This window comes from Protobothrops mucrosquamatus, unplaced genomic scaffold (assembly GCF_001527695.2).
Source record: "Protobothrops mucrosquamatus isolate PMUCROS unplaced genomic scaffold, P.Mucros_1.0 scaffold1452, whole genome shotgun sequence".
Taxonomy (NCBI): domain Eukaryota; kingdom Metazoa; phylum Chordata; class Lepidosauria; order Squamata; family Viperidae; genus Protobothrops; species Protobothrops mucrosquamatus.
Window position 1 is genome coordinate 18,878 of NW_015387631.1, and position 11,762 is coordinate 30,639.

General features: G+C 36.1%; 1 protein-coding gene across 1 annotated transcript; it reads right to left on the reverse strand.

Moving 5' to 3' along the window:
• Positions 1–1,139: 1,139 nt before the first annotated feature.
• Positions 1,140–11,762, reverse strand: PSMC3 (proteasome 26S subunit, ATPase 3). Its single transcript, XM_015822058.1, has 12 exons — positions 11,514–11,762; positions 11,249–11,329; positions 9,385–9,510; positions 8,432–8,536; positions 7,620–7,682; positions 6,732–6,869; positions 6,422–6,565; positions 5,578–5,726; positions 2,427–2,523; positions 1,995–2,140; positions 1,498–1,579; positions 1,140–1,367 (listed from the first exon to the last, which is right to left on the reverse strand). Exons 1-12 carry the CDS (start codon positions 11,538–11,540, stop codon positions 1,257–1,259), a joined length of 1,269 nt encoding a protein of 422 aa, XP_015677544.1. The 5' UTR covers positions 11,541–11,762; the 3' UTR covers positions 1,140–1,256.

Below are 11,762 nucleotides of genomic sequence, written 5' to 3' on the forward strand. Positions count from 1 at the left end.
AAAAGGGAGAATCAAGAGGATGAGGGTCTCCAAAATGCCACAATATTACTTTTAAAATGCAATATATATTACAATGTATATTGTGGATCAAATCTGAGAAAGTGCTATTAAATTTAAGAGGATGTTATCAAATCACAGCAGAGAGAACACTAGAGTTAAGAAATTTTCTTCAGTGAATAAGGAAACTTTTGTCCAAATAGAAAACTAGTGCAACTGAGGGGAGGGGAAGAATACACCCTTTAACAACACACAAACAAAATAAAAGATGAGTGAAAGATATCAATGGGTATATACCAAATTAATAAACCAAATGACATTAAAAATTGGCAAGTGTATGTATGTGTGTGTATTCATATTCAAAGCAGGAAACTAGCTACAAAAATGGTTTGAGTCTTGGACAAGGGTACTAAATGTGGTTGAAGAAACTGCAGAGAATTCCAATTAATTCTCCACACTGGTCTTTACCAATGAGGATGCTCAGGCATCAATTTGTTTTTTCACAGCCAAACAGGAATAACACAGGAGAAAAGTTTGGTCTGTGGTGACAGAAATAGATACATCTCTTGTTCTAGATCAGGGGTGTCAAACTGCCGGCCTGTGGGCCAGTTGCATCATATGGAAGCCATGCCCACTGCAGCTCTGGCAATGCAAAAAAGGTTGCGATACATCGCGACACATCATGTGACGCAGTGAGTTTGACACTTGTGTTCTAGATGATATCTACTTCAGTTATCGTGTGTGTGTGTTATAAATTGAGATATTCCCAATCCCTACAGAAATCCTTGGCTCCTTGTTGCTCCTCACCTTCAACTTAAATAAAAAAAACAACAACCTAAGTTTTACCTCAGAGTTAAAAACAAATATAGTTTCATATCAAATGGTTTACAGATTTTGCCTTTAGTTGAAATTTTATATAGGTGTCTTCAGAATCCATATAGGTAAGAACTGAAATGCTTGTTGTTAACAAAAAGACAAATTGTGAAAATGTACCAAAAATTCAAGCACAAAAACAAGAGGGTTGTACATATGTTGGTGTTTAAGGAGATTAATGAGAGATGTTTCATATACATGAATATCCTGAATAATTAATATTTGTTCTCCATCTCCAACCAAATATAATAGCAGTCTCAGTCAGAGGAAACACTTATTAATTTTATTTTTTTCATAAGTGAAAGAAGTTCATATAATTCAGTTGCAAAAGTTACAACACTGAGCTTTTTGTATCAAGGCTTTAATATCCCATTCAGGAGCAAAAATCAAGCATAATATTGCAAATTGGCTTTCTTCTTGGCCTGCACCTCCAAAATTCCTTCCATGTAATCTTCATGGGTAAGTTCTGTTGCTCCGTGCCGAAGGGCAATCATTCCCTGACCCAAGGAAGTAAAAAGCATTCAGCAAAAGTGCAATATAGTTGACATAAGAAACTATAACTCTTTTGTTGTCCAAAGTCTCCATAGGTCAGCAGACTTCCGATGGAAACTGGCCAAACCTACTTACCGCTTCCACACACACAGCCTTGCACTGTGCACCATTGAAGTCATCCGTGCATCGCGCCAGCTCTTCGTAATTCACATCAGGACTGCAGAGAACATAATTTCATTTTTAAAAACAAAAAAAATCTCAATGGAAAAGATATGACTTAATGTTGAACATAATCCACATAAACCATACCAATTTGCTCTTACTTTATTCTCATTTTTTTGGGAAATAGGGAAGGACAAGAAATAAAGATCTGACCTAATTCTGAAACTAAAATTCAACCTTTGTTGTGACATCTCAGATTTTACTACTGTAATGTTTTAGTACTACCTTCACAGTCATACAGATTAGAAACTTGCTTTTCACAAAATAGCTAAAATTCTGGAAAAGTGTAATAGTTTTTAGTTAATGGCATATTCTGAGGTAACTGATTGTTGCATACACTGAATAAAAATGATTCCATAATTCATAGTTCACCAACGTCATCCAAATTACATTCCCCTTCTGTTTAATACCTGACATTCATTTTGCGTGAATGGATCTGCATAATCCTGGCTCTGGCCTCTTCATTGGGCATTGGGAATTCAATCTTGCGGTCTAGCCGTCCTGAGCGTAGCAAAGCAGGATCTAGGATATCAACACGATTGGTTGCAGCAATCACCTGGATAAAGGACATCATTTTGTGGTTGGGCAGACACAGATTCTATATACTACAACTATTAAATCACGGTAATGGATGCGAGCAGTCCATAGTTTTCATGTATCCCCCAGATCTATTATGATACGGTACATATTTTCATTTCACATTAAAAATAATGACTTAAAGCTATTAAAAAAACTTCAGTTTGGTCACCAATCTGATTTCTAACGATACTCTATAATAACTGTTTACAAATATTATTTGGTCACAGAACTGCTTCATATATTAACGACAGGCAAATAGTTACCTTGACTTGTGTGTTGGGTTGAAACCCATCAAGCTGATTAAGCAATTCCAACATGGTCCTCTGTACTTCACGATCACCAGCTTTTTCACTATCAAATCTGGTGGGAAAAACAAACTTTTTTTTTATTATGCATTTTCTCTTTTGTTACTCATTTTCTGTAGAAATCCTCTTTCTACCTTTTGATATACATGTACAGATTTAATTAAAACATTGCTTTGAAGTATAATCAACAACAAAAAAAAATCATTCCATGTTCTCACAGCCCATGCACTTAGCATACCATGTTATTATGTAAATATTGTTTCCTCCTATATCAGCAGTAATAGACCAATTGAGGAAAGGGATTTGATCTACTGTATTCTTCTATGCTGAGGCAGCTGAGGTCATAAGAGTTTTGTTCTTCAGTTGACATCCACTGAGCCAAATACAGTTTATTTTACATAATTTGTTGCCAATGTACATTTAGAATCGTAATTGAAAACCATAAAAAAATATCAAATACTGCCTTCTTCTATCTGAAAAGAAATATTACTAGGAGCCATGTACCTGGATTTCAGCATAGAGCCACAGCTGTAGAACAGAGGGCAAAATGCAGGGACTCTTCAGAGTTTCCATCCAAGAGCATTACACAAATTTGAACAGAGCAGCAAAGAGCAACCAATAAAATCAATTTTAAAAAGAGATAACTGGCAGATAAAAGTAGCTTCAAACTTTATTTTGACAAATAAACTTCATCTTTGTTATGACAGAAAAAAGCTAAAAGAACTTATCAAGATAAAACCGATTTGACCCTCTCTTATGTAGCCTAATCTAAGCAATTATCAGAATAAAAAGAAAAACGTACATTAAGAAGCATGCAGGCACTTCTGCTTCCGGATCGCGGCACCTCAGTCGTGCAAAGAGACCTCTCTCTTTGTCGGCTGTTTTCCCTCCGCTGGTAGACCCTTATGCGGGTCTTAAATCGCCCTGGAGGGGCGACTATCGTCGAGGAGGCTTTGCTCAGCTGCGGTGGAGCAGTGGCTCCTCCTGCAGTCCGAACTAACTCCGTAGGACCGATGGAGAAGATCGGCCAGTAAAATGGCCGATCACTTAGCTGCGCCAGCCGAAGTCAGAAAATCATCTAAGCATAAAGAACCACCGTGGTGAATCCGGGTGAGACCTTTCTTCCCTCTCTCTGTCCTGACTATTTGCCTGTAAAAAGTTTTTGATCACTTCCCTGTCTTAAGAGAGCACCTTCTGTCTACTTGGGAAAGAAAGTTTTAAAAGAACTAAAATAATTAAAGCTTTACTGACTACTTGATTTTTCTTTCTGGATACCTAGGGGCCTTGAAAAAAATAAAAAATATCTATTATATTAGAGATATTAGCTTCTGTTTTTTCTGCTTCCGAAAGAGATAAATTTTTACCTATTTGGAAGAAAGAGTTTACAGTCCACTGAGGACATCTTGTGGCGAAAAATCCCATTACAACTCTATTTTCTTTTGCTATTTGATGAATTTGACTTTCAAATAAAGGGAAAAGATAAAAGATTTGTAACAGCTGTGGTGAATTTGTTTATTAGAATTTTGGAGGTGAATATTTGTTGACCTTTTTGAAATATAGCCTTCATTAAAAGATTAAAGACTATTCTTGATCAAAAACTATTTCACCATTGAAATGGAAGAACCTTATCCACAGCTCAACTATGAACTTATATAGGAAAAGATTTTGAAAACTACAAACTATATGAAAGCTTATATCAAATCTTGGAGAAAAATCAAAGATGATACTAGAGAACCACAAATTGACTTTCAACCATCGGTTCAAAATATAGACCAAAGAATAACGCAGGAAGAACAGAGTAACCCTAGAGAGGTTCTTACTCTACAAGATATACAACTGAACGAGACAGAGGAACTGCACTTACAATTTAATTATGAACTTACAGTAGAAACTACTGAGCAAATTAATTCTACACAATCCTACTTACGACCTATGGAGAACATTGATGATCAAAGAATAACATTAACTGAACTATTTGATCTCCCAAAAATAACAGAGCTTGACATTCAGCTACAAGTCATTGAAAATTGTGATAATGTGGACAATCAACTAGCAACTACAATAAGGAATAAAATTGACTATACTATTTTAGATGATATCGGAAGAAAGAGAAGAGAACTTTGATTATTTTGATGTATTGAGAAATAGCTTTACTCAAATGTTGAGGTTTGATGATGCAGAGGCTTTATTATGGAAACCAGCTTGGTATAGAAAGAAAGCTAGGGTTAGGTTTAAAAATGTGGCTTAAAATTCCACTGAATGGGTTAAAAAGATTGTTGACGCTCGGATTGTTTTAATAACAAATGAAATAGGTGATTTTGTAAAAGGATATTTTTTGTAACAATATTAGGTATTAGAGATGATAAGTAGTTGGAGGGATAAATGTTACTTAATTGATTGATAGAATATATATTTAAAATAGACAGAAAAGTAGTCTTTTGGACTGATATCTTTATTTTAACCAAGATAACTATTTTGTAATAGAGGGAGAAGAGAAGGTATTTGTGATAAGAGAAGTAATAGTATTAATAAATGATTATTAGTTTAAACAATAGGCTATATCTAAAAAAAATGTAAGGATGTTGCTTTTTGGGATAATATATTTACCTTAGATAGAATCATCATGATAGGGAAAAGAGAAATGAGATATTTTTGAACATTCTTAATATCTGGTTCCAAGGTATTTGAAAAGGCTGTTTCCTGCATGCTTGTTTGTTTTTAATGAAGAAATTTTATTGTTTTTTTCATTTTTACATAAAAGTGCTTGAGAAACAACGTGGTGATTGGGCTATCAATTATCCTAAAACAAAATCATACATATATCACACTAATTCCTTAGAAATTCCCTCTCTATTTCCCACATAATATTTTACCAATTGAAATTATTACATTTGTAAAAAAAAAGCTCAAATCAATCCAATCGATCATCAATCACATTTCAATTATAAGAATCCAAATCCTGTTTTTAAGCTTTACTATTTTAAAAATTGCCATATTCCAATTAAGCTTATATAGACACATTAGCACTTGGGAAATAATAATATAGTTGGGATATATGAAGAAAGCCAGCTCTATCTCAAAACTTGCAGACTGAGAATACAGCTCCTACCTCTTTGTGCCAATGGCATCAAGTTCATCGATGAAGATGATAGAAGGTGCTTTCTCCTTGGCCAATGCAAAGGCATCGCGGACCAACTTGGCTCCATCACCAATGAACATCTGCACCAATTGTGGACCAGCTAATTTCAAGAATGTAGCCTAAAACAAGGCAAGAAATAGGATATATGTTCTCTATGTTCTGCCATAGTGTAGTACTCTAGTTAACAACAGAAATGGTATTAAAGATAATATTTTGCAATCTATAATGTCAGAGCAATTTAGTTCAGCCCTATATTCAGTGTGGAAATCATTAAATCACAGGTAGTCATCCAACTCCCAAAATGAAAACATATGGCAAGAGGGAGTCTACCACTGTTTTAAACAAATCTTTCCATTGCTCAATAAATCTAACTATACGTTCATCTTAATAGACTCGGGTTGGTTCTTGTCTTGTTCTTAATTAAAACAGAAAACAGGTCCATTTTTTTTGGCCATATGCTTTTTGTGGATTGCTAACACATTTCCTATTACTCTCCTCTTTTCTGCAAGCAATCATCTGCAGTTCCCTCAACTACCTCTCCTGAAGTTTGGTTTCTAGGCTCCTTATTGTCTTGGTTACCTCTCTGTTTCTTTATAGCCATTTTAAAGTGTTGGAGAACAAAATCCAAGAAAAACTAGCCATGCAGAGAATACATTTTCGTAAACCACAACAGAGCTATTAGAAATCTATCAAAGACACAGAATACTAAATTAAAAATTAGGGGAATAGATTCTCTGTCAGTACAATGTCTTTAGTAATAAAAACCCCCATACATACATCCTGAGAAGCCATCAGCAAGCACATCAGGTTTTACCTTTGTCTGTGCAGCACAAGCCCTGGCCAAGAGTGTCTTTCCTGTTCCTGGAGGTCCATACATGAGCACCCCTTTAGGAGGCTGGATTCCCAGGTTTTCAAATTTCTCTTTATGATTCATTGGCAGAACTATCGCTTCTACCAGCTGTAAAAACAAAAAGTAAATGAAATCATCTTCATAACTGCTGAATTGACGCTGGCTCAGTAATCTTGATTACAGAACAGGTTAAAATTACAAAAAACATCTAAAATGTTTTCAAAGCTATGCAAATATTAAGCCAAATAAATGGAATTAGTTAACATCTCCTTACCTCTTGGATTTGTTTATCTAGCCCTCCGATATCACTGTATTGTTCTGTAGGTCTCTCATCCACTTCCATGGCTTTCACCCTTGAATCGTATTCTGTGGGCAAGGTTTCCAAAATCAGATAGGAGTCTTTGTTTACTCCCTGCAAAAAGAAATACACAAAAAGGCTTTTTAAAAAAAAATTCTACCTCTCCCCCATTTTTCTCACACCTTACTCATGCAGTTATTGAGAAGGTGGAAGAGAGAAATGTACTACTATTATAAATGAAATGGACTCACTACATAGTAACATGAAAAAGCAGGTGAGGAAAAAAGAGGGCAGAATCCATTATTTTCAGTAGCTTAAGAAATATTAAATTTGCCCTTAACGTTATTATTTCAGAACATTAAATGTGATAAGCACTGCTGTCTCAATTTATTCTATTAAAATGAGAAAGAAGATGTAAGCTTTTTTGTTATTTTGTGGCACTAAACAGCTTTGAGATGAGAGAAAAGCAATAGATGGTACAATACAAAATGGTAATTTAAATTACAGCTGAAATTAAATATACCAAGATTTAGCCTTAGAGAAAATATATATTATTAAATATATATTATTAAAACAATATTAGGCCATTTTTCTGTTAAAGAACTATAGGTGTTTGCAATCTGAATTCATTATCTGTCATACTTGAAACTACTGATCAGCATAAAATAGTTCCCAACCACATTGCAAGAGAGACCTACTAAGGATTGAATAAAGACTGCATAGTCATAAGGATTAACTGGAATAAGCAAGCTTACAAATATTGTGAAAGTGATAGAAACACTGGGTTATCAATGAAGTTGCTTTGTTTTTTAAAAACAAAGTATGTTTGGTTATTCATTCTTACACAGCATAGTAACTACTCACCACTAGATCGCCAGGCTTTAACTTTTCAGCATCAACTAATCCAATCACAGGCAGAAAGTAAGTCTGTTGAAGAAGAGGCAACAAAAATGTTCTCAGCTTGACCTAAATCTTATCAGAATTGTTCACATACCTTATTTTGTGAACTAGCAGCGATTTTCACTTTAGATGTAGGATGTGCTGGATTAAAATTGCAGATGCTTGTTAAGAACAAAATAGTTTATCTTAATTACAGTATTTATTTCAACTTTGCCTTTTTATGCAAAGAGGCACAAAGCAATTAAAATATATTCTGCATCTAACATATAATCTTAAAATGACAGAAATCAAAGTAGAAGAACATTTCAATTTAAAACCTTAACCTCAAAAATGTCTGAACTCATACATTTTAAACACATCCTTGAGTGGGAACATGAAAAGGGGAGGCTCTTAACAGATCACACTATGATCTAGACTAACCTTCTCCAAACTGGACTTCTTCTAGATATATAACTTTAGAATTCTCAAGCATGGCCACTACTGAGAAATCTGGAAGCTGAAAGATGCGTATCTGGAGGACATCCATTTGGAGATTATTAATTTTGATTATCATGAGATTTACCAAATCAGACCATATAGGAGTATCACTCAACTGTTTTTTCCACATTCAAGAAATTATATTCAATTCTAGGTATCATTAGTGAGAAGGATATCAAGCACCACACATTGTTGAGAGCCTCTGCCAGTGGAATGGTCAATATTGAGCTGAATTTTATTAATATAAAGCAACATCATGTATTTATATAATTAAAAACACTTTATTATGCTGTTTTCACCTGTCGAGTAGAGGTTTTGATGACAGCACACTTGCCCTTCCTTTGTGAATCAAGGTCAATATTTGCTCCATCTTCTTCCTGGTCATTGGGATCAACATCCAGCAGCTAACATGCAAACAGATCAGATGTAAACATAGTTACGTTGGTCAAGCATACAATGCTATCACAATATGTATTCCTATCATTCCCAGCAGTGGATAAAGGCATTAGATATTTAGTCAGAGCTAATGCAGAAGTTCTTCTATACAGGATCTTCAAAATGTTATAGACCCACCTCTCAAAAAGTGACAGTTTTCTTTTATTGAGGAAAGCAGGGTCCTCACAGAAATAAGTAAAATAAACTATAAAATAATAAAATCATCTATTTATTGTTATAAATCCTAGTTGGTGTAATCAGGCAGTAGATCATTTATTTTAGCCTAGCAAGCAAATTATGGCAGTGATCCTGTTTCTTCCTGAAAGGATATGTTTATGGAATCAACTTCACCTATAACAACCTAACTGTACTAAAAAATATGCACTTTTTATATTTACCTTTCTATGAAAATAGCCAGGTTAGCAAAATAGAAATGAATTTGACTCTTGTATCTGCAACCTGTCATCCCATAAAACACTTCAAAAATCATTTCTTCCAACATTTTCCTGAAGTTTGTTTTTGAAAAACAGGATTCTTGATTTGATTGTAATCACTGGTGTATACATGCTTACTCTGAAATAAGACTCATGATTCTCTTTTACAAATGTTTTAGATTGCAGCTGAGAAATTATATCAAGAAAGAATATCAAGTCAGATTATTAAAATGTGACTTCTTTTTTAAGCAGGACCAAGTTATAATAATCTTCTCATTTTTGCCCACCCCATTTCCTATTCTTTTCTTCAAGGAATTCACTCACACCAAAATTACAATATTTATAGATGCTATAGGCTATATATTTTACTATAAGAAACATACCTCTATGACATTGGATACAAGGTATGGCAGAGTTTTATTCACTTTGATCTTTTCGCTGTTTTCTTTAATCTTGTCTTTCATTGCCTGTAGCTCATGAGTTACTCTTAGAACTTCACTCTTCATGATCTGAAAATCCAGAACAATTATTTTTAAAAAATTATTTCCTGCAAATCTGGAAAGAGATAATAAAAATGGGGAAAAGGCTAGGAACTGAATGAGAAAGTGAAATAGCAAAATTACTTGGTTTTAATAGAGGTAATTGGTTTTGTAGAATTTATTTTCTTGGGGAAAAAACCAAACCAACAATTATTTTAAAAATGCGGTGTAGCAAGCCCCTGTGAAAACTAAACAAGGAGCAACATATGGCTATCATGCATTCATGTGATAACAAGGGAAATAAAGGCCACTTTATTTCATACCACAACACAGGTGTAATGTTGTATAAAGATAGGAGATACAGCTTGTGGGAATATACCAGAATGGGCAACTTTCCATGAGCCAAGTTAAGCTCTGTATCTGTTATCTCAGTGAACAAATTTAGAATTGGGTTGAAAGGTTGACTTTTAAATGGTAGAAACAGATTACATCAGAGATATGCAACCCATAATCCTGGCCTGCACAAATGCAGCCCACCAGCATTTTTTAAAAAAGTAATAAATCTGTCCCAAGAACACCCTGCCGAGTGCATTCAAGCCTCACTGCCACCACCAGTTCCAGCACTGCTGCCACCCCACTAGTCATCTAACAGCTGACTGGCACACCAAGTATTTCTTTGCAGAGCCAGTTAATTATCTTTATCAATGTGGCACTTTCTCCTCTATGAGTTATGCAGATCTGCATAATCCTAACAATAATTTCTAGAGAACATCGTGTGGCCTCACAAAGAGCTCTGGTAGTACTGACTTGTCAAAATTGTAATAGGGGCCACACCAAAGGTAAGCTGGAGAGAGAAGTCTCCAATCTGCCTTCATGTCACTTGGCTACCTCCAGAAGGGTCGGGCATCTTCTAGTTGCCGTTTCTAACATTTACAAGACTGAATCTTTTGTCTCTCACCAGGACTGCATGCTATTGCTTACCTCCCTGCAACCTTGTGGTTTAAAAGCCTAAATCTGCCCTTGATCAAGCTATAACCAAGGCATTCTTTCTCTCCAATAAGTCTGCTTAAGAATCAGCACCAAGGTTACAGGAACAGCCTTCTCACAAGAGGCTTTGCCCTGGAGCAGAGTTTCTCAACCGTAGCAACTTGGATGGACTTCAACTCCCAGAATTCCTCAGAAAGCATTGATTCCCAGACAGCGCTGCTCGAGTCAAAGGAGCCTCAGCTAGCTGCTTTTAAAAAGGCGTTGGGAGCACTTTGGGGTCAGCCCGTTTTTAAAAACATTTGCTTTTCACTGTCCATTCTGTCTACAAAAGCAGATCAAAAGAAAGGCCTGCTAAGTGTAACTTTTGGTGGTGGAGGGAAAAAAATGAAATACTCAAGACGCCCCGAATCACAAAGATAAGATAACCTTTATTGTCATTTTTCACTACAAGCACACTGGCCAACATTAAAAATGAAATTCTGTTGCCTGCTCTCAAAAGTATATATCTACCCATACACATGCATGACACACATATACACATGCTATATACATACATACCCCATATATATATATATATATATATATATACACACACACACACACACACACACACACATATGTTAATCACTGTCCATTTTGAATACATAGTGGAAAAAGGAAACTTCCCAAGGCGGATGCTATATGGAACAAAAAGGCACCCATACAATTTGTAGGCACCCTAGAAAGAAGAGAAACTTTTTAAGTCCAGACCCCCAAGGCGGGAACCCCCGGCTAAACCTACCTTGATCTCGCTATCCAGCAGGCGGGTACGCTGGACGATCTCTTCCGTGGACATCTTCAACACCTCTTCCCCGATGCCATCCTAGAAAGAAAAAGCCAGTCATGGCAAAAGGCAACACGCAGCCTCTGCCGACCACGGACCTTCCCAGCCAGGCCGGTTCCTGAGGGAATTTCTGCAAGCCCCGACCACAAGGCAACTGCTTCTCACGACTATTGCCCACCGGCCTCTCATTCTCGGCAACAATCCCGTCCTCGGCTTTACTTACCTCCGCCTCATCCCAAACTGACGCCATTTTTTTCTCCTCAGGAGAAGGCCTGACGTTTGAATTCCCGGTAGCAGATACCACACGCTGTACAAAAACAGCGCCAAGGCTCCCGTTCTCTGCCGTGAAAACTAAAACTTTTCTGTTAGTGCCGCCACCACCGTTGGTCTCCGCCGCCCTTTCAATTGATTAGTTAGCTTGAGCGACTTGTCGAATCTACCAAGTTTGCGGTTTCCTGATCACATGATCGCG

Bases quoted from the DNA above. Each gene is read 5' to 3' on its own strand.
- PSMC3 (XM_015822058.1), bottom strand. From the start codon at position 11,540: ATGGCGTCAGTTTGGGATGAGGCGGAG. The intron at 2,524-5,577 runs GTAGGAGCTGTA...TTTTCCCACCAG, and splicing joins GATGCCATTGGCACAAAGAG to ATTTGATAGTGAAAAAGCTG. The intron at 2,141-2,426 runs GTAACTATTTGC...TCCTTTATCCAG, and splicing joins AACCCAACACACAAGTCAAG to GTGATTGCTGCAACCAATCG.